Raw genomic sequence first — 21,266 nt, forward strand, 5'->3', positions numbered from 1 at the left:
GGGCACTGTCAACAGGCAACACAGGCATTTCACTTGCTGCCAATGGAAGCTAAGAACCATGCAGCCAGATCTCAAAGAAAGACCCTAGATGACAGATACAACATAGAAACACCCTTCTGTCTCACTATTTCACATTGCACAATACAAAGCAACTGGAAACATTTGGGGGTTTTCACCCTTAAACAGAAAGTCCAGTTGGCTAAGATGATTACTGGGCAGCTCAATGTGAACGTTCAACACTTGAGTTCACGGAAGTGATTCCTGAAAGTGACATTGGTAACGTCGTTGTCTGTCACTTTAAAACAGGAGCAAACATACATATATATATGATGGGAATACTATACATAATTAAAGAGACTGTCCTTAGTAATGTGTGGAGAACATAAGCAGCGTGCTTTGGAAAATTGAAACAAAAATGAACGCACATCAAGTGCCTGCAAAATCTGAACTGGTGATTACAATTTTGGGCAGGCAATTTGGCAAAAATTCTTTCCTACTGATAAATAAAAATGTGGTTTTGAAGGCAGATGTATTTTACATCTTTACTGGACAATTTGCTTTCACTCTCCCACAGAATAGCCCATCAATACTTTAGCTCAATACTAAGCATTTTTTGTATTACTAGATGAACATGTTTTATGTTTGGATAAGATATGGCTGACAGCTCATTTTTCCCTTGCAGTCAACTTGATCTCGTCCAAACTATTAATGTAACAGAGTTCCAAGACAGATTTGCCAGTGGATGTTAAGTCAATTCCCACTGACTTAACAGAGGAAAAACTCAGCCCTTGAGCAACAGAAGAAATGTTAACTGCTACAGCTACTGAGTACAGAGAGTTGTTTTCTCCCTATGGGAAACAGGCATGAAGCATTCTATTTAGGAGACCAAGCAACTTATGTAATGTTCTTATTACTTGTATCAACATTTTCACTGTGCCTGCAGTTCACTGCTGTATGACTAGTTTTGTTACAAAATGAGTTTCTATACCACAAACATCTTTTTGCAAGTACAGTAACTGGATCAAAATAAAGACTTACTTTGTTTCCAGGAAAAATATGCATAATACATAGAGCAGTAAGCTTCTAAAGCAAGTTATCTTCAAACAGGAAAGTATCCCCCAGGCAGATTTTACTACTCTTATTTTAATAATGTTAGGCTGTTTTATAATCCAGTGAAGTGGCTGGCAAACGCCTCTGTAAGATTTTATCTATAACAAATAATTACAGCAATTTCCCATTTTTCATTTATATTACCAAATTCCATAAAGTCTTCACAATGAAAACTCAAGTTCATGCATTTCTTCAGGTTACAGTTTATCAAACTTTCTCTCAGCATACACAGCATTTAGATGTTCCAACAGCCTCAATTTCAATTGCTCTTAATGGAACTCATCAAAAGAGATCGAAGTCTCACTTTGCAACCAGGTGTGTTCATTTCAATTGCATGAGTAAAACAAACATTTTACAACCAAAACTTGCAAATGTCTTAGTACACTAAGTATCCTAAGTCTAAGTATCCTAATAAGTATAAGTATCCATAATAAGTATCCTAAGTCTAAGATGATGATCTAAAATAAAATACAATCACATTTACCCATACATATAAAAAGTAAAATGCAACGTAAGTTATACAACAGGAATAATTAGAATTACCCAGCTCCTTACTAGCCTTAACTTCTCTGTTGAAAAGAAGCTTGACAGCTCCAGTCAGGCCAACCTTCAACCACTTCCCTCAGGCATTCCTCCTAAGGAATATTTTTATCTCAATTATACTTCTACCAGCCCATGATGCACTGAAAAGCTTTCCTCACAGATATATCATTAAGTGCATCGATAAATATCATGCTTTAATACTAACTATATTCCAAATATCAAAAGCAAACAATCTATAGGCCAATCTACACACAGATGCAGTAATACCTTTCACACACTTGCAGTACAGTGTTTGTCTACAAAATCATAAGATAAATATGACATTGAATACAGACATTAAACAGCTATTTAATCCAATGATGTGCAATGCTGGTAAAACATAATTAGCCAAACATCACTTAACACCCTTACAAATCTGGCTGAAAGCTAAACATCCAATAATGGGCGCAAAATCATGCTTCAGACAGGATGAAAAGAGATAAATAGCTAAGACAAATTTTGCCCCGTTTGTGCATGTAATAGCAGAATTTGTTAGCTTGTAATTTTCTTCCACAAAGAACATCAGTGTATAACTGCAGGAAATCATTTAGATCACAAGAGGTGAGAAAAGTATTTCTTACATAAAAACACACAAAACAAAAACAGAGTCAAAGAATGCGGAAGCAACATAACCCTTGCTACAAGAAAACATATTATCAAAACTACAATCCTCTATTAGTTACCTTGTAAGATAAAAAAATGACCACACAAACAAATTAACAGAACCACTAACAACATAATATGTTGGTTAACCAAACTTATCCTTGAGTAAAACCAGGGGCAGATTTCAACTGAATACAACAGAAATTACTTGGCTTTACAATAAAACTGAATTTAACCCTTTTCGTAAAGGTTATTCCAATCTCTGCAAGAAGCAAAGCATGAATAACACAGGTACTTTGACTTTGCACAACTGTATTGTATATATGCCAAGGCAACGTTTTGTGTACTATCCAATCAATTAGCTTATACTTAGCAAAACTATATTTCCCTGTCTATAACCAAAAGCATAATTTCATTATCCTCCCCTGAGCAGCAGTTTTAACTAAGTCATACATTCTAGCTTGTAATATTATTTTATCTGTGTCCGAAAAGTGAACTGAGTTTAAATATTCAATGTTTTTTTCAATTGTCCACCAACTTTACTGTCCAGTAACACAAGTGTCTAAAATTCAGTTACCACGTGCCTCATTCTTACACAATCCTAAAAACATATACATCCATTAGTACTACCTGCATGCATATTCACACTGCCCTCTGCACCATTTACTATTCCATCTCCATAGAGCTCAAAAAGAAGACTAATAAAGGAGGTGTATTTTTTCATTTATTATGTGGAACTATTTGGTTTTTAAAATAACCACAAATTCTTAACTGTAGACACTGTCACATAACAACACACATCAACATTTCTCCCATATGTTCATTAAAATCTTGCATTTTGTGCCATTTGAAAAAGGATAAGGAACATTCATTGGCATCTCACCAGTGTCCCCCTGGGAACAGACGGAAGCACAGGAGTCTCTTCTCCCTTTTCCTCTGAATCGGGAGGAAATATGTGAAAGAATGGCTGGAAGAGAACTGACCCTTAGGGGCAACAGAAAGAGCAACGTGGCGTTGATAGGGGGAAAAAAAGTAGTAAGTGACAACTATCAACTTTCCGTTTGCAAAATGGGGACCTAAATATCAAATAAGTTCCTTAAAAAAAAAAAAAAAAAAAAAAAAAAAGGCAGTCTCCACCTTTATGTAGACAACTCTCAGTAAATGCCATCCACTCTACCTCCCCTAGTGCCCATTCACAAAGCACACAGGTATCAATGGGGGGAGTGCTGCTTGTAAGCCTGGGGGAGCTCCTGTCAGAAAATGTTTTCCAAAAGAAGCTGTCCAAAGATGATGGACAGCTGCCAGAGGACCTGCTGGCAAGATGGGCATGACCCAGCTGTCCTACTTCATTGAAAGCAACAGCCTCAGCATCAGGCCTGTGCAGGCAAAAAAAGCAGACAACCCTCCCAGGACAAAAAGTTTCGTATCACCCACTCTGGTGGCACTCCATGGAAGTCACAGCAATTTAGTTTAACTTAAAATTCTGCAAATTATGAATGATAGATACACTGTAAGAACTATGAGATAGAATAATAAGAGCAGTGGGGAAGAAAAAACACACAAGCTGATCGATACTATCTTGCTGAAATATACTAATAGCTTTTAACCTTTTCTGTCCTCTTTTCCATGTTCTCCCCAAATTTCCAACTGGGCTGATGCTCAAGAATGAAACCTTTGAAAGGCAGCACTTATAGAGTGCTAACTACAGTGAGCATTTCTGGTCTCCAGTGAATTAAGAACATTTTTCCTCCTGGATGTATTTGGCAAAACAAGCCAAAAAATATTAAACACTGCCCGAGTATCTCTTCTATTATGCTTAAAGGCTATTGGGAAATGGTATACATTTCATTAAGTTTCCTTTGAGTCAGCTGTGGATGCCTTACATGCCAAATATAGTGAAAATAGACAGTATAAAATCTGACAACATCAACTGAACTGAAAGTTTGGTGCTGCAGAGTGAAGATAGGATTCTGAATGTTTTGCTTTTCGATATGTGTTAGAGGAAATGTACTGAAGATGACAAATAAAAGAGATGAAAGTGATCAAAAAAATTCCTGTCCTATATATAGAATGAGAAAGATACATCTTATATGGAAACAGCACTTAATAGGATGTCTGCAACTTATGTTTCATCATGTATGATTCATTTTTAAGATGCAAACAAAAAAATCTTTATTATGTTATTTTTATACTCTTCAATAAAACTATATTTAGAACTTCAGTGTGTATACTAATTCATGTGGTAAACCTTTTGGAAGAAAAAGCAGGAAATTAGTCATTGAACTGAATGCCTGTTTTAAAGTATACTTATTTTAAATGTACCTTTGGTAATTTTTGTGAAGCGCACAATATTATTTTCATTATATTAAAATAACTGACCCATTATGAAAGACCTATCATAATTCATTTCTTTAACACCCCTTAATTCTCATAGAATTTTGCATTAACAAATGTCAATGTGCCTACTACTCTTTATCACTAATAATAATAATAATTGCACATGTACAAATGACACCTAAAACATTACCACATCCACAGAAAGGTTGGGTCTGTCTTGCAAGCATAGACTCCCTAAAATTTGGACCCTAGGAGCTGCATCGACCCATCGACCCCTAGGAGCTGCAGCAAGTACCCTCCAGACTCAGGGGGGAGCTGCAGCATTTATTATACACAGTATGGCTTGCAGCCAAAGGAGTAATTTAGCAAAGGTTTTGGCCAAGCAGGAAAGTGTTCCATTTCTTCTGCCATTCATTGAGACCCACAAGGAAACTGAGACAGGAAGTCAGACTTCCAGATAATAGGAGTGTTCCTAATGATGTACTTTGGCTTGCAACTCAACAGTTCCTCTATGCTTGCCCTTGGTGCTACATCATCTTTCTATATAATTTCACCACTGTACAGGGGGAACAACAACAAAGACATTTTAAATGAGTTTCCCTTTGCACCCAAATGACGGTGACCAGTATTCCCTGCCTGGGAATATCTGCTGTATTGTGTATGAACAACAGCTAATTATTTTTTTCTTAAAAACAGCTGTTTGAAAACAGCTGGGAAATTAGTCCAGCATAATATCACTTCGAAAAAATTCTTCCTTTGCAATGCCAACATACAGACATATTTTAAAATGTCACAAAACTCAGAAACTAGGAAAGGGGTAACCAGGTAGTGAGGTGCAATGGACCTCTGCCAAAAAAGATACGTAAGTTTATTTTTTTCTCAGGTACAAATTCTGTCCTGTGATATATGTCACCGTGCCATTCATCTCATTAGAAGTAACAAGAGATCCTAAAAGGAAATGTAGTGCAAAATTCAGCCTGAAACATATCAGCACATAAACATAACACACCGTAATGCATTTAATATCCCTGCATAAATTTGCCTGGAAGCAAATCAGATTTTAAAAGAGACACTGATTTATCATAGAGAGAAAAAATAACAATACCTTCCTTGACTGCTGTTGACACCTGACATGGGCATAACTCCCTGTCATGCAGTCCATACCATGGCCCATAGTCCAGGCCAGTAACACATCACTAGGGCAAGCTCTTCCACACCCCAGGACCTGCTGTATCTCATCACAGGAGTGGAGAAACAAGGCGGTGCTGCTGTAGGTATGGTAGTTCAGGGAAAGTTAGTTACTTTCCTTTGACCAACTTTACACAAAGAAGAAGCCTAACAAACTTTCAGACACACCATCTTTATAAGCTATGGCATTTTACCAGGTAGAAGAGCTCCTGGAAAATCTGGAGCAGTGTAAGAAAGTAAAAACAGAAGACCTGTGTGAGAACAATTCCTCCATATTTATCCAAATTACATGTTGGAACAATATAGTTCTAGAAATTTTGATATGCTTATCATTGTGTTAATTAAAAGTTACTGCCTTAGTAGCAGCTGAATACCAAGAGCAGTTAAAATGGACTCACAGAATTTTGTATTGGAAATGGCTTATCCACAGCTGTAGAGGGCTCAACACAGGATAATCCATTTTTTTGCATCTCAGTTTTTACCTTTTTACCCTGTAGATAATGCATGCAGCATTCTGTGGTGTCTGCCTATTCCATTTGACTTCTCTAAGCACCTTGCCAGGAAAACATGCACCTGAGGCTTCAGGGAGGAGAGGGGAAAAAAAAAAAAAGAAAGAAAAAAAAGAAAAGGAAGGAAAACTAAATCCCAAACTGATTATAAAGAGTGGAGGAAGGAAAGGCTTTGGGGGAGCCATGAGTCCTGCACTCGTCTCTGTCACTGCAGAAGTAAGTCAGGACCTCTCTGATATCCTGCCTATGTGTTCTCCTTTGGAGTGGAGAGCCAGCTATGACGGTTTATCTTGGTACCAGAACAGTCATAAAAAAAACAAATAAATCAGAACTGATTAACACATAAGAATGAGGATGCTAATTTGTTTCTTTAGCACATGCAAGTGGATTCAATATCTTATCAAGATCTTCGCTGATTTCTGTGACACATCATCTGCTTGTTGGAAGGAGAGGAAAGAAGAAATTCTCCACTGAAATACCTAGCACGTTTCAGGTCAATGAAGCCAAGCCAGAGTACATGAGCAGAAATCAAGGATAAATAAAATTTTATTATTCCATAAAATATCGAAGTTAGAAGTGAGTATTAATATTTATGTTAATTTGATTATTTTTCCTTAGGGCCTTTATTCTGAGTTTGTTCATACTTAAGTAAGACAAAAGATTTACGTTTATAACCAAGTCTTTCTAAATAATTCAGGAAACCTTTGACTTCCTATATTTCCTTGGGTCTAGAATGACTAGATCAATGAAACAGAATAAAACATTAAATGTTGTAGAATTCTGTACCATAATACAAATAAACAATGTATACTTTATTTTACTCTTGAAAAATTATCCAGGAAAAAATATTTTTTTTCCAAGTTGAAGTCTATTAGTGCTACAACTCACACTTAATTCAGCTGCTTCCAAGGGACAGGTATATGAATGAACACATCCAAAAGTTCTCACCTGGGTTTCTGTATTTTCACTTGTATTTCATGTGTGAAAAGGTTTCATCCTCATTACTGCAGATAAAAATAAAAGGACTAAAAAATAGAAACACCTTTCCTACACTCTTTCCTCCCCAGCATTCCCACTATTCAGAGATCAAGGTGTCCATGAACTCTAAAAGGAGAAGCTTTTCATGATGAATAAAGATTTTTCTCCTTCTCCTGCTTAATAAGTGCAGAAAACTCCATAACTAAAGCTAAGCAAAGGAATGCCTTCAAACAAGAATCCTCAGTCAAATCTAGTGTCATTCATCACCTGCATTTCTCACTCAGGACATGATTGAAGTTCAAACAGTGAAGAAACAGTATCAGAAAGAAAACAGATGTTTGGAAATACAAAAGTAATGAGTTGCATAGCTTTGGGAAAAAAAAAAAAATACACTTTTTCTGCTGTTTATATTTTACCATTTAACTAATTCTTCTACTTCTTAAAAAAAAAAAAAAAAAAAAAAAAAAAAAGGATATATTTTCCACACCTGTCCCTCCACTTGTTCCTTCTAGTTTTCCAAGATCCTTACAGATTCTAGCAAGCCTCTGTGATAGACTGGGATACGAAATGTTTTAATAATGGTGTCTTGTAAACTAATGAAGAGACTTTCAGTGCTCGTCAAATATTAGCTAATAGTACCTGATTTAGCTGATATTATCACAGACTATACTGACACCAGTTTCATATGCCTGCAGTACTTTTTAACAAATGGCTTATTATCTTTGACTACATTTCTTGAAATTAAACAGATAAGGAACTATATGTCCAACTGCAACCATCATGCTTGTCAGTATCTTTAACCATTCATCAGATAGAACATTTAATAGAGTATTCAGCTATGACAAGAAAAACCTATCTCTAAAGACTGATAAATTACTGCAGTAATCTAAATCCATTCTTATCCTGAGGCTTCTGGAGTGGGGGTGTTGAAAAAAATCAGATGCTGTCGCAAGCTGCTGGATTATTTTCACACCCCAGTCCAGCAAGAAAGAACCTGCAATCACAAGGTCACTGAATGCAAGATTTCATGATACTCTTGTATTAGTGATGACATCTATAGAAACTGGGGCAAAAATCCAACTGCCTTCATTAAAGTGAAAAGCATGTGAGCACATGAATACTAGCGAGCCATAGGCCAAGTAAATTAGTCAGCTCTGCACTTTATTACTTATTTACCTATAAATATCATCTCTAAAGTAACTGGAAACATTCCCACTGAGTTCAATAGCCTTTAGATCATGCTTAACACAGAAATTAACACAACATTTCCCAGTGTCGCAAAATAAAATAAAAGATATAAAAGCACCCACACAACCTGTATACACAACTTTAATGATCTTATAATAGATACTTCTACAAGTAACTGTGCTTTAATGATGCTTCCTTAAATAATCAGGTGAGCAAGTGAATACATGTGTTTAAAGCTAAGCATGAAAGTGCTCTAGTGGACCCGCAAAAATAATCTATAAAACATGAAATACCGTTCAATGTCTTTGCAGTCATACTGAACTTTGAAATTCATTCACTTCCCAAAACAGCCAAATTGCATTTATTTTTCAGGCTTGCTACAAATGCTGAGTTTCTGAAATAGCATTTAGGAAAGGCTGAGGAACAAAGGAACTGCAACACTGGATCACATCCAAGGTCCTGTCTCTGACAGCAGTCACTACCAGCTGCTTCAGAGAGGAACAAGAATCTGCAGTAGGTAGACAAGGATAATCTTGCCATGCACTAGGGTTCATCCTGGTTTTCAGCTACTAAAAACTGTCTTAAACTCTGAAGCCTGAGATATAACATCCACTTTAAAATCTTATCACCATTAATTGTCAGAGCACTGGATGCTCCTGCTGCCTACATGTATGTAAACGTCAAATCCCATATCTGAGCACTACCTAAGTAACAACCTGTGGGAGACTTCTGTCTAAAAATAAAGTTGTATAAAAGGTGCATATATCCTTGACTCAGCTCTGAATTTGCCACTCTGGAATTTAACAGACTAATAACAGTAGAAAAAAAAAAATCATTTTTCTTTTTTAATGTTCTTGTATTATTTCTTACATTGCATGTTTATCATGTTCAATTTAGAAAACAAATTATAGAGAAGGACATCTTTTTAATCTGTTTTCATTAAACAGTTTTCCCAATAACCTATACTTCATTGAATAAAACACCAGCATGAATTTGATTCCTTAACTATTTAAAGGTTTGATTGTCATTTTTGTGCCTGAGGGTTGGTTGTCTGGTTTTCTGAATTTGCTTTGATTTAATAATTCCTTTCCACGCATGAAAGATTAATCTATATTGGTTTTCATAATGCTATTATAGTATATCAATAACAACGTAATAGAGATTCCAGAATTTAGTTCTGAAATCATCTTGTTTAGCTGCATGGTTAGAGAAAGACTAAGCAGTTTTTATGATGACAAAGGGGTTGGCAGATGGATAGATTAAAGATCCTGGTACTAAGATGAAGATCAGTATAAGATGTTAATATGCCTTCATAATGATACTGACAGTTTTGCATTGAAACACATTATGCTTTTAGTCAAAAAGAGGTTAAGCAGATTGCCTTAACAAAAAATACCTAATTTGTCTACTGACCTCTATGCATATACACCTTTACAAGGGCTGAAATAGACACAAGAATGGAAACAGTTGTCAGGCAGTGAAGCTTAACCTACCTGCAAGTAAAACCAAGGTAAGAGCATGATCGTAAGAGCAATGTTGAGTAAAGGGGGGAAAATTGAGTACAAGAAAAAAATGAAAATGTATGCAAATTTGTTATAAATATAAGGACATTTTACCAGATGGAGAAATTGGGCAGTTCATCGTCATGTTCTCACACCCGCAGAGTTGTTCTAAAACTACTCTGCCTGAAAGCAAATATAACTGGCTGTGCAAGTAAACTATTTAAATAAACCCTGATATTATATAAGAACCATCTGAAATTATTTTCTTTACTTATCTGGGTACATCATCTGGAAACATAAAGGAGGTCTGTATCTTGGCTACTATTTCTAGAATTGCTATGCCCTATTCAAAATCCTGCTTACCAGAGAAAGTGGAAAAATGTTGAACATCTTCAGTGAAACAATGGCCATGACAGTAAGAATGTACCTAATAAACATCTATTAAAATGTCAGACACTAATAAAGTGTGTTCATTTTTGTTTAATAACAATTAGAGTTATTACTAGGAATATGTTTAACTATTGCTACCAGCATGAGAATAATGTAACCTATACACACAGCTCTTTAGATATATTCCTCTCACCTGTTGTCCATGCTGCCTCACTTCTTCCAAGACCAGATATTTAAACTACACCACAGAGCTTACAATACCCAAGGAACACAATGTGGCTGGAGAGGCATTTGCACCCTTCAAATGTAGCATTCTGCCATTCAATTTTTGTAGGAAGAGGAATGAAATTCATTAAGACAGCAAGACAGATGGTCTTGACACAGCTGAACTTTGTTTTGCTGGGTAGCATCAACTTTTAAAGTATGATTTATGGCTACTTTAAAATTAAAGATTACACAAAATTTCAAGGATTTCATATAATAGAAATTGTTGCTAAGGATGTTCATACATTTTAAATGACTAAAAGTATACCTCAGAGCAAGCATGTTTTCTGCAATATAGTCTATAACCAAGAACATTAATTTATAAAAAAAAAAATATATATATTTTCCTAGTCAATTATTGGTCTTCTTGTCAATAAAATACAGAACAAGGAAGCTGGCTACTTCCATGCTATGCATCATATTTCACACACTTCAAAATAATAATAATAAAAAAAAAAAAAAAAGGAACTATCAGGAACTATTTTAGGAAAAAAAAATGATTTGGTGGTATTTTTGTCTTATTTGCCATCTGTTTTTAAGCATTGAAGAGAAAACCCACAAACATACACTTTGGAGTATTCCTGCTCTGTAAGAGCTATCTGCTCAAATATTTTCAAACACTTGATGTTCACAGGTTTATAGTCACTCAAAATTTGCACTTGCAGATCATTTCTCAAGCAAATAAAATCATGAGAGCGTCCATATGAGTAAAAACTGCCTCTGAAGCAGTCTGTGAGAGACTCATAATATGGGTTGCATACCTGTTCTGGTGTCTTTTTATACAAGTTTTAGATTTCAAGTACTTCTAGCACTCTTGCTTCTACTTATCAGCAAGGACATCAGATCTTGAAATTTAGGTACATGAGTCCATCAGAGACAAAAGGTTCATGTATGTGTTCTGTATAAACATTTATAGTTGGATATTTCAGCATTTGACATGCACTGTTTGAGACATCACTGGCAGCCCACTAAGCACTCCACTGTTAGGCCCCCAACAACACCATCATGCACAGCCCACTCATCCTTCCTCTCTGTTTTTCCAGCCATGGGCAAAGATGGTTCTTTGCTACAGAACTACCAAAGTACTGTCTTATGGAAAACCCAATGAGGAGCTGGAAGCTATATTTGGAGGAAATAATTGCGACTTGCAAGCAAGAGAATAAGTAATGAGAACACAGAGAAGAGGATTAGGTGACTGGACAGTGGACAGGCAGCACAGAAGAAAAAAAAAAAAAAAAATGAAAAGCAAGTAGGAAGCACATTCAGAGGAGAAGGGGCATCCAAAAACAAGGAAAACTTGTCATAGGAACAATGAAAGAGAAGATACGTGAAAAAAGTAAAAGAGGAGCAGGAGACATGGAGAATGAACATATATTAAAACATTAACAGATTGACCACTGGCACTTTCTTGGCAAAGAAAAACGTCCTACAAAGAGAGAACTAAAAATACCCAAAGATTTTTCTAGTCACACTTTCAGTGGCTATAACTCTGAAGGGTAGCAGGGAGGAGGACAGGTTGTTTGTGATCAGGAATTGGAGGAATGGATTGTACCCAGTGATGACTAAAACGAAGTTAGATAAAACCCAATGAGACTGAGACAAGTTTGACAAACACTATCAAATGCAGTCCACCCTACTGAAAATGTTTAAAGCCCAAAGCTCAGATTTTGTCTGGAATACATAAAGCATTATCTTCCCTTCCAATAAAAATAAATAAATAAATAAAAAGAATGTTGTACAACCACAACATTTTTCAGCATTCTATAAACCGACTTTTCATGAATCTAAAGCTAGACCATAAAAACCTATTTTATTTTAAAGATAAACACACATTGTCTAAACAAAGAATAGAGTTTTCTCCCCTTGTTTAGTTTATTCACTGTTATAAAACTTAGAGTACTGTAATGCATCCAGGGGAAAAGAAAAAAAGAAAAAAAAAAAAAAAAAGTCTGTTTTCCTCCACAAGGTCCCCTGTGCCTGCGAGAGCCAGAAGTTGACTCTTCCATTTTACAGCCCTTCTGTCAGTATCACGCACCACAGATGCGACCGTTTTTCTCCAAACAGAAGTGAATGGAATTATGTCATGAGCCTATCAACCCTGTTTTCCAGAGGGGCAATAAGAATGACATAAGGCAGACATCCAGGTGTGGTGAATGTTCCTGTGCTTGCCTGGGGGACCTGATTCCAAGCTCAATTAGATTTGTCAATTAGGCTTGTTCTGCAGTGATGTAATACCACTCCTCTCAGGTCACTCGCTTGACACACCGGAAATATATTCAGAGACAGATCCCTATGGAGAGTGGTCTGGACATGAAATTGAGCTTTTAGTATGGAAGGATATTCACAAAGTTAGAATGTCAAATTTATCCATTTACTAGAGTTCTCCCTGAGCTCCACTATTGAAATAATCTTTCCAGTGAAGTGTAGAACTTTATGTTCATACAAATCTCTTTTAAAGGTGTTGAGATACCACATTAAAGGGTATCACAAAGAAATAATGGTGTAGACCTTTGAAGAAGAAACATGACTTAAAAACCTAACTTTTTCAGTAGTCTGATTTACCCTGTAAGTCAGTTCACAGAGGGTTGGAGGCCATTTAGGACAGACCATTTAGAAGAGCCAGTTCCTGTTTCAGCTGCCTACGCTGTCAGTTTGCTACATGAACAGCCACAGTCCTGTCAATATGGCAAATGGTATTAGCAGTACTCTGTATTAGTATAAACCACAGAAGGTATCTTCCTGAATTTTCCACATAACCCAAACAAAGACGAAAGATCTCAAGTACATAAATTATGCAAAAGATTCAAGTGTATAATTACAGGTTTTAAAATTTTTCATATTACCAAACTGCATATTAGCATGCATACAGCTGAAATGTTTCTCATCATATAAAAAACTTCATCCAAATTAACTACTGGGTTTTTCCTGGAAGGATCTCTAGTGCAAGCCAATTTCTAGTGCAAATACAACCAAGGCCCACAACCAGGAAAAAACAATAGATCAAGGAATTCAACTTGGAGCCTATTCCCCTAACCTTTAATAATTTCTTAGGAAATGAAATACTTCCAAGAAGAAATGATAAAAGAGATTTATCTCAGGATAGCCAGCTGCCCAGTGGCTGCAACAGATCTCAGTGATGCGGATATGCAACAAAGCTAAGCCTCGTTTCCTCACTTCTCACAAGACAACGAGTATTTTAACTGGAAGATCACCCCAAGAAATACCACTTACTCTGTTGGGTTTTTTTTGTCTTTTTCAATGAAACAAAATAATTCAAAAAACCTTTAATACCAACTAAGTGCAGACTACGAATGAGTATTATAGGATGGGAAACTTCCTACCCATCTCATTCTGAATGTTTCTCAACCAATATCCTTAATTCATTGTAAGCTGTGAGCACACACACACAAAAAAAAAAAAAAAAAAAAAAAAAAAAAAAAAAAAAGCCTCGGGAATCCAGAGATTAATGTAGGTGCAAACTGCAATCTGAAAAGCTTGACAGTGCCCATTTAAATCTAATTAGGCATTTTAATTTTTGGCATAATACCTGATTTATACAAATGTTGATCTATGCTCCTAGATTCTTTAAAGCCTAACATTGTGATGAGCATGGCATTCCCAGCTTTGCATCTTCCGGCAAATTAGATCTGAGAAGATAAACTAAGAATGCCTTACACTTGAACTTCACAATGGTAAACACTGAGGGCAATATCCTGCAGAGAGACACAAGGAAATATCTGAGACATCAGAAGCACAGAAACCGTGTTACATCACATCCCGCTGTTGGAGCATGCCAGGATACTTGTTAGAAGAAGTAGCATGACCCAAAATTCATACATAGGTTAAAGGACTGCAGAAAAACATACAGGAAACCACACAGCTCATCAAGTTAGTCTCCTCAGTGTTGAAAGCTTCCTTACCATATCTCTTCTCCTAAGCACCATCATAACAGCACTTCCCCAGGCTCCTCTTTCAAGAGACCCCTTATCCCAAGAGCTCTCAAGGTGCTGGCTTCACTGCTGAGACTAAGCTTGGGTTTATTGTATAAACAGCTGCAGTTTTTTATGCAACTGAGAACATCAGTTCCAGAAACAACTCTTAACCCTACTCTGCATCCATCAAACTCCTGTTATCTGTAGATTTCAGTCTTCAAGTTGGAAATATATATATTTTTTAAATATATTGTACTATAATATAATGTACTTAAATATATTGTACTATAATATAATGTACTTTTTAAAATGCACCTTACATTCCTTCTGGGAATTTAAAGTCTGAGGAACAGTATGGTTCTAAGCACACTAGACAAAATGAGACCTTTCTCGTTAAGTGTTAAAATACACTCAGAATACTTCTAACTAATCCAAAAAAAAAAAAAAAATACCTATAAATAATATCTTAGAGACTGCTTCTTTCCATTTCTGGTAGAGTTTCCCAGCTCTTCCACAAAAGGGAACAACAAGGAAAAAGGGGGCCTACCAAAAGGTCTCTGATTCAACAGAGTTAGAGCTGTATCTACAGATAGTTATCTATATAGAATTATAACCATATCTAGCCATAGGCTAGAGGCTTTATGTGTTGTGCTTGATGTCACGAAACCATGAACATTTTTTACGTGGTCTGTGGAATAAAAACTAAGCAGAAAACACGACTGATTGAAGAAAAGCAGAATACAAGCAACTTTTAAAATAGTTAAATTCAACTTGCATCAGCATATTTGGGGATCTTAGTTGTGGCTGGTTTCAAAGGATTTTATTAGCTTACAAATTAGGGTAGATGAAATTATTCTGGCAGGTCTGTAAAAATTGCATAGGAGTCTCCAACATTTTTTGAAGTACATTACTATGTAAAATCCTAACTGAGTTTGGGTGTTTCTCACCTTGTACCAAGTTGACAAAATTCATTTATACCTGGAACCTAACTGTTACCAGCCTGAACAGTTAAAAAAAACAGCACTTCTACAGCCTCAGCTGTAGGCCCTGCAGGAAAAGCAGGTGTTAATTATATCTAAGATACAAATTTTGCATATGGTGAACACAATCCTGGCAAGGATTATCTGGTTTTATCCAGCTATTTTACACATAGAGGAGCCACACAGACCTGAAGGTGAACAACTCACACTTCCAGGTGTGAAGCCTGGCTTTGTCCTGCTTTACAGCCTCACTGTGGAAGACATCCTAATGATAGATATCAGCAAAATTACCCATGGGAGTCCTATATCCACCCCAGATGGTAAGAACTGACCTAGCAAGAATGTGTATTTGCATTATCCTCCAAAAGAGGCTGAGCATCCACAATTATCATCATCTTTGATGGGGATTGCACACATCAGGATTTCACAAGCTAGTACTAATGTAGCCTCTAGGGAAGATTTAGAAGGAAGAGTATTTGGGAATTAGTCTTGGAAGATCAGTTACATTGGTACATCAAACTTTCTAAATTTTATCAAAAACAATCAGTGTATGGTACAGTGTGCAGCAGTAAGTACCATGCATTTTCAGTTCTGAAGCATGACCGTATGCTAAAACAACATGAATGGGCTATTTACTGAATATAGAACCTCGCTCAGAGGTTCAATTGCTTTTACAATCGATGAGAACAACATACAACTAATCTTTCATGCATCTACCTGTCACTTATCACAGTAGTATTCTGTGATTGTAAGCACCTCAAGAAGCAGCAGCAGCAGCAAGAACTTCCGTGAAGTAACTAAATGGGCCAAACTTTCTAAAAGTATGTCTCTTCCTCTAAACTAAACAAAACAAAGTGATGGCAGGGAACTGTCAACACTAATCATATTCCACAGCGTCTTACCATCATCTTTCATGCATAAGCTTAAAACACTGTCATGAATTGTAATTTTTAATTACTTCCACTGCAAACCAAGAAGTATAACAGAAATCCCACAGCAGACAGAGTATACACTTATACCTCATTAAATAAAACGACTTGTATGAATCTTTTTAAAGAATTACAAAACAGGGGGAAAAAAAAAAGAAAAAAAGTTCAACTTAATTATGACCAGTCTCTTACATTTGTGAGTGCTAATTGGAAAAAAAGTAATAATGTTTTGTTTTCAGTTGCTTCTACTCTTTTTGAACTTGGGCATTCTTCAGTTGTAGACAAGTAGGACCTAACAATTCACACTTAGGAACAAAATATTTTTGTGATTAGGAAAACATAGTGTCTGCATATTTGGCATATATGTTCACCACATTCTCCTCAATAAATTAAATAAAACCACACAGACATAGCGAACACAACCTTTGGCTGAACTAGTTTTCAGAATATAAAATAACTAATTAATGCAAAGGAGACTGCTGGAAAACTTAGGCACTTCTTTGACAATAGAGCTGTCGGGAGCGTACCACCACCGTGGCTCGCAGCACGTTTTGAAGAGCACATCAAGAGTCACTTGTCCACTGCTACACCAGTGAACCGGGCTTGTAAGGTAAGCGAGGCTGCCGATAATTTCAGCGGCCCCCAGGCTGTATACCTAGAGCAAGGCACCGGAGCCCCACATCAGGACGTGCTGTAGGACAAGGCTCCCTTGCAGTGTGAGGCTGTCCCGGCTCTGCGAGGGGCGCGCAGCAGGAGGGCGCAGCGCAGCCACCCGCTCCGACGGGGCGCCCCGAGGCACCGCCAGGCTCGGCAACCCTGCGGGCGGTCCCGAGAGCCGGGGTGCCGGGCCGAGGAGGGGTGACAGGTTGCGAAGAAGGCAGCCCAGGGAGGCGGCGCCCGCTGTCGCCGCGGGGGCGGGCAGGAGCCCGGGAGGAGCCGCCGCCGCCCTCCGGCGCCGCCTGCGGGGCCCGGCCGCTCTCCGCCGGTGCGGCGGGGCCCGATCCTGCCTGCAAACCTCTGAGCCATGCCGAGACGCCCCCCGCCGCCGCTGCCCCGTCCCCAGCCAGCCCGCTGCCCCCCGCGGAGCCCCTCCTGCCCCCCCGCCGGCAGCACGGAGGGCGGGGGGAGGGGTCGCAGCCGGGGGAGTCCCGGGCGCCTTCCCCAGGTGAGCGAGAGGGGCGCGGGGCTCCAGTTGCGCCCCCGAGGAGGAGCAGGTGAGCCCCCGACCTGCCCCCCGAGCACACGGCGTAACTGCGACCGAGACACGGCCACCGGCCGGGAAAAGGGGGGGGGGGGGGGAAGCTGCCCTGGACGTGGAAGTCACTTACCGGCTTTACAAGGATCCTTGTAATCTATCGCCTCGGCTTTATCCTCTTCGGTGAAATCGTAAGTGTAGTCATAATCGAGGCCAGAGCAGGAGGAAGGCTTCCCACAGACAGTCCACCCGGCCAGCCACAGTGCCATCCTCCAGCAAAGCATTTTCATCCTCCCTCGGGCAGAGAGGTGGTGGACAGGACGCAGATGAATTAGGCGGACGGTTCAGCTGTCCACGCCGGCTTGAAAAAGGAGGGTAAGGGATGGAGGAACCACAGGTTTTTTTGGTTGATTTGGGATTTTGCTCGCTCGGTCAGTTATTTTTGTTGGCTTGGGTTTGTTTTTTTTTTTGGTGTTTTGTTTTTGTTTTTTCCTTCTCCACCTAGAGGCTCCTCGGAGAGCCGGTGCTCTCCAGGCAGCCCCGGTCAGACGGGCGCAAGGCAGCGCGCAGCATGAGCGCCGCTGCCCCTCCTGCCCCCAGCCCAGCGGGGAAAAGCGGCTGGGTGCGTAGCTGGGCGCAGGGGGGTGGACGAGGAGAGCTCGGGGAGCTCCCGACCGTCAGGGCGTCCCCTCGCCTCTGCCACAGGCCGGGCAAACTTCCCGCGGAGGAGGAGGCGGCGGCGGCCGCTGCCCGCGCCCCGCTCCGCTCCCCGCTGCGCGCCCGCCTCCCGCCGCGCCGCCGCCCCCGGTCCCGCTGCTGCTGCCGGAAGATGGATCCGGGCTGCACATCAGCGAACCGCCACCGGGAGAGGGGAGAGGAGAAAGAGAGAAGGACGGACGGACGGACGGAAAGAAAAGGGGGGGAGGGGGGGGGGGTCCGCTACGGCAAACCGCGCAGCCCGAGTGATGGGAGGCGGCGGCTAGGCAGGAGGGAGCAGGGAAAAGTGTCAGAGCTTCCCCCCCTCCGCACAAGCACTTACTCTACGCTCTGTCTGTGGTCTGCCGCCCCCCCCCCCCCCCCCCCCCCCCCGCCCCCTCTCCTCCGTCCCCCTTTAACTTACGAAAACCTTACAGGCAACTAACACACAGTCGTCAGCATCCTGCTTACTTATTCATACAGTCAGGGTCAGGATCCAGGCTGCTTCTGATCTGCTCCCTTGATAGTCTTATGGAAACACACGCGCATTCACTATATGCCTCTATCTCCATATAGCTCTCTCTCTAGATAAGCAGCGCACGGCATTTAAACAACAACAAAAGAATCGAGATCAGATAAAACAACGCGCAGATCGACTCCTGGCAGCCAAAAAGCTCGAGAGAACGGGTGATGAGGAGGAGGATGAGAAGAATTAACTGCAATTTAGGAGACGGGAAAATAAACCAGTGGCCGTGTATTTCGCTCTCCTGCGGCTGCTTTGCAGTGTTAGCCCCATGAGCTGACGGGTGGGGGTTAAGGAGCGAGGGGGAGGGGGAAAGAGAAAAGTTTAAGCGTCCATAGTTTGTTTAAAACAGAGGAAGGCAATATAAAAGGTCCACTGCTCTCCAGAAATTCAGCCAAGCAGCTGAGAACCGGTTCCAAAATGAAAGTAAGAACAAACAAACAGAAAAAAAAAAATCAAGGAGAACAAAAAGTAAAATCGCAGCAGCAGCGCTGAGATCTTGCAGCCGGGCTCTCCTGCTCTCACGTGGATCCCCGGGAAAGCGGTGGAGGTTTCTTTTCCAAGCGAAGTTTCCGCGGTGCCCAGCTCCGCTCCAGCGCCGAGGCGCCCCGAGCCGCTACGGGCTGCGCGGGGCCGGGTTTTGTTTTAAAGCCCCCGGAGGGATCAGCGCGCAAAGCCTCCTCTCAGCCGATCAACCTGGAGGGGGGGCGGGGAGGAGGGGTGGAGAGACGTGCTGCTGGAATAAAAATAAGAGCGAGCGGAAAAAAAAAAAAAAAAAAGAGAGAGAGATAGGTAGCTAAAGATCTTCCTCCCTGCCTGCCTGCCTCCTCCCCTCCCCCGAGACGGGCAGCTCCGATCCTGCAGAAACGCCTGAAACTGTTTCAGACCAAGGTGAGACTTTTCCGTAGCAAACTCTCCTCCTCCTCCTTTTTACGAGTTTCCATGGAAAAGGGCGGGGGGAGGAGGAGAAGGGGAGGGGGCTAGGGGCGGGTAGCGGGGAGTTTCTGCTGCTCCCATTTCGCCGGGGTGTCACATTTAACACGGACTTTTGAAAGGGCTGCCGCGAAGAAGCGGCTGCGGCTCGCCCTCGCATCCGAGCCCCGCACAGGCTGGCTCTCCCCGCACCACTTCCCGGTCGCCTTCCCCCTGTCGCAGGGCTGGAAATCCGGAGCCGGTCCCTTCTTCCCCCTGCCGTGCCAGGAGCGCTGCCAGCCCCAGCGGGGGCTCCGCGGCCGCGGAAAACGCCGGCAGTTTTGCCAGGGCTGCGCGCCCCTCACCGTCGCCTTAGGGTGCAGCCGCCCCGAGCTCCCCCCCGCCTTCCCCCGGCGGCCTCGGGCAGCCCCAGGTGCCGCGGCGGGGGGGCCAGGGCACCGGGAAAGGCAGTTACGCAAACTCCGGGCAGGCACAGCTTGCTATCGCTGCTATAGCAAGGGCTGCTAAGGAGAAAAAAAAATAAAGGAAAAGGGGAAAAACGAGACAAAAAGCATACCGTCCTCCCTCCCCGAGGCCCTCCTCTGCCTCTGTCCTCCTGCAGATGAATGCTTGGTGCTGCTCTAGTTGGGTACTCAGCAGTTCGTGCCATTAGAACTGGAAAGGTCAGTTAAGACAGAGCTAATAACAGCTTAATAGCAGAGCATATTAAAGAGTCTAGCATCAAGTAAGGTCAACGTCTATAAGGCATCCACGCGCTGTGCTACCTTACATTTTCAGCATCCCATTTGTGTCCATGTTATTCCCAACTCCATCAGATTGCTCACTGGAGTTGAAAGCCAAAGAATGAGTGGCTGCCACTGAAAGTGTGGTTGCAGCCCTCCGTAATGAATAACAGTCTCTGTCCCAGCCATTCAGTTTGCTGTATGTCACAAGGCCCGCATAAACCACCACATACCACATCACAGAGAAGCCTGGGAAACTTGTGGCCTTTTTCTTTCCCCTCTTCCTCAATGTAATTTCCCTGACCAGTGACGCCAAACACTTGGTGCTAAGTCCAAGGAAGCTATTGGAGACCCTTGTGTCATCCCATCCGAGCACTGGCTGGGCTGATGTCTGCCTTCACTTGTATTGTGTCATGGTTCGGGAGGCTGTATTTTGCTACAGAAGTCAGCTTGATCCAAGCAGAAATGTAGCTTGTGTTATTTTGGATGTTCACAAATGGGATATTTTGTCTTACAGCATCTTTGATTACTTTCTCATTTCACTTATTGGACCTCCCCAACCTAATTTTGCTGGTCTGTCAGTCTTGTTTGATACGCACACCTGTAAAAAGTCAATCTTCTTTCCTGTGTGTATGCACCTCAACACGAAAATAGAAACAACCTCAGTCGAGCAGGCATCCATGTTAGTCAATAGAGCTTCAGAAA

General features: G+C 40.8%; 1 protein-coding gene across 1 annotated transcript in view; it reads right to left on the reverse strand.

Moving 5' to 3' along the window:
• TLL1 (tolloid like 1) overlaps positions 1-20,425 on the reverse strand; it is a 133,950-nt gene extending 113,525 nt beyond the window's left edge. The window contains exons 1-2 of the mRNA XM_032187417.1: positions 20,396-20,425; positions 17,821-18,048 (exon numbers count right to left, since the gene is read on the reverse strand). Coding sequence (XP_032043308.1) covers positions 17,821-17,977 — 157 coding nt within the window. The 5' untranslated portion in view covers positions 17,978-18,048; positions 20,396-20,425. The remainder of the gene's footprint in view (positions 1-17,820; positions 18,049-20,395) is intronic.
• Between the last annotated feature and the right edge of the window lie 841 nt (positions 20,426-21,266).

Source organism: Aythya fuligula, chromosome 4 (genome assembly GCF_009819795.1).
Source record: "Aythya fuligula isolate bAytFul2 chromosome 4, bAytFul2.pri, whole genome shotgun sequence".
Classification (NCBI taxonomy): domain Eukaryota; kingdom Metazoa; phylum Chordata; class Aves; order Anseriformes; family Anatidae; genus Aythya; species Aythya fuligula.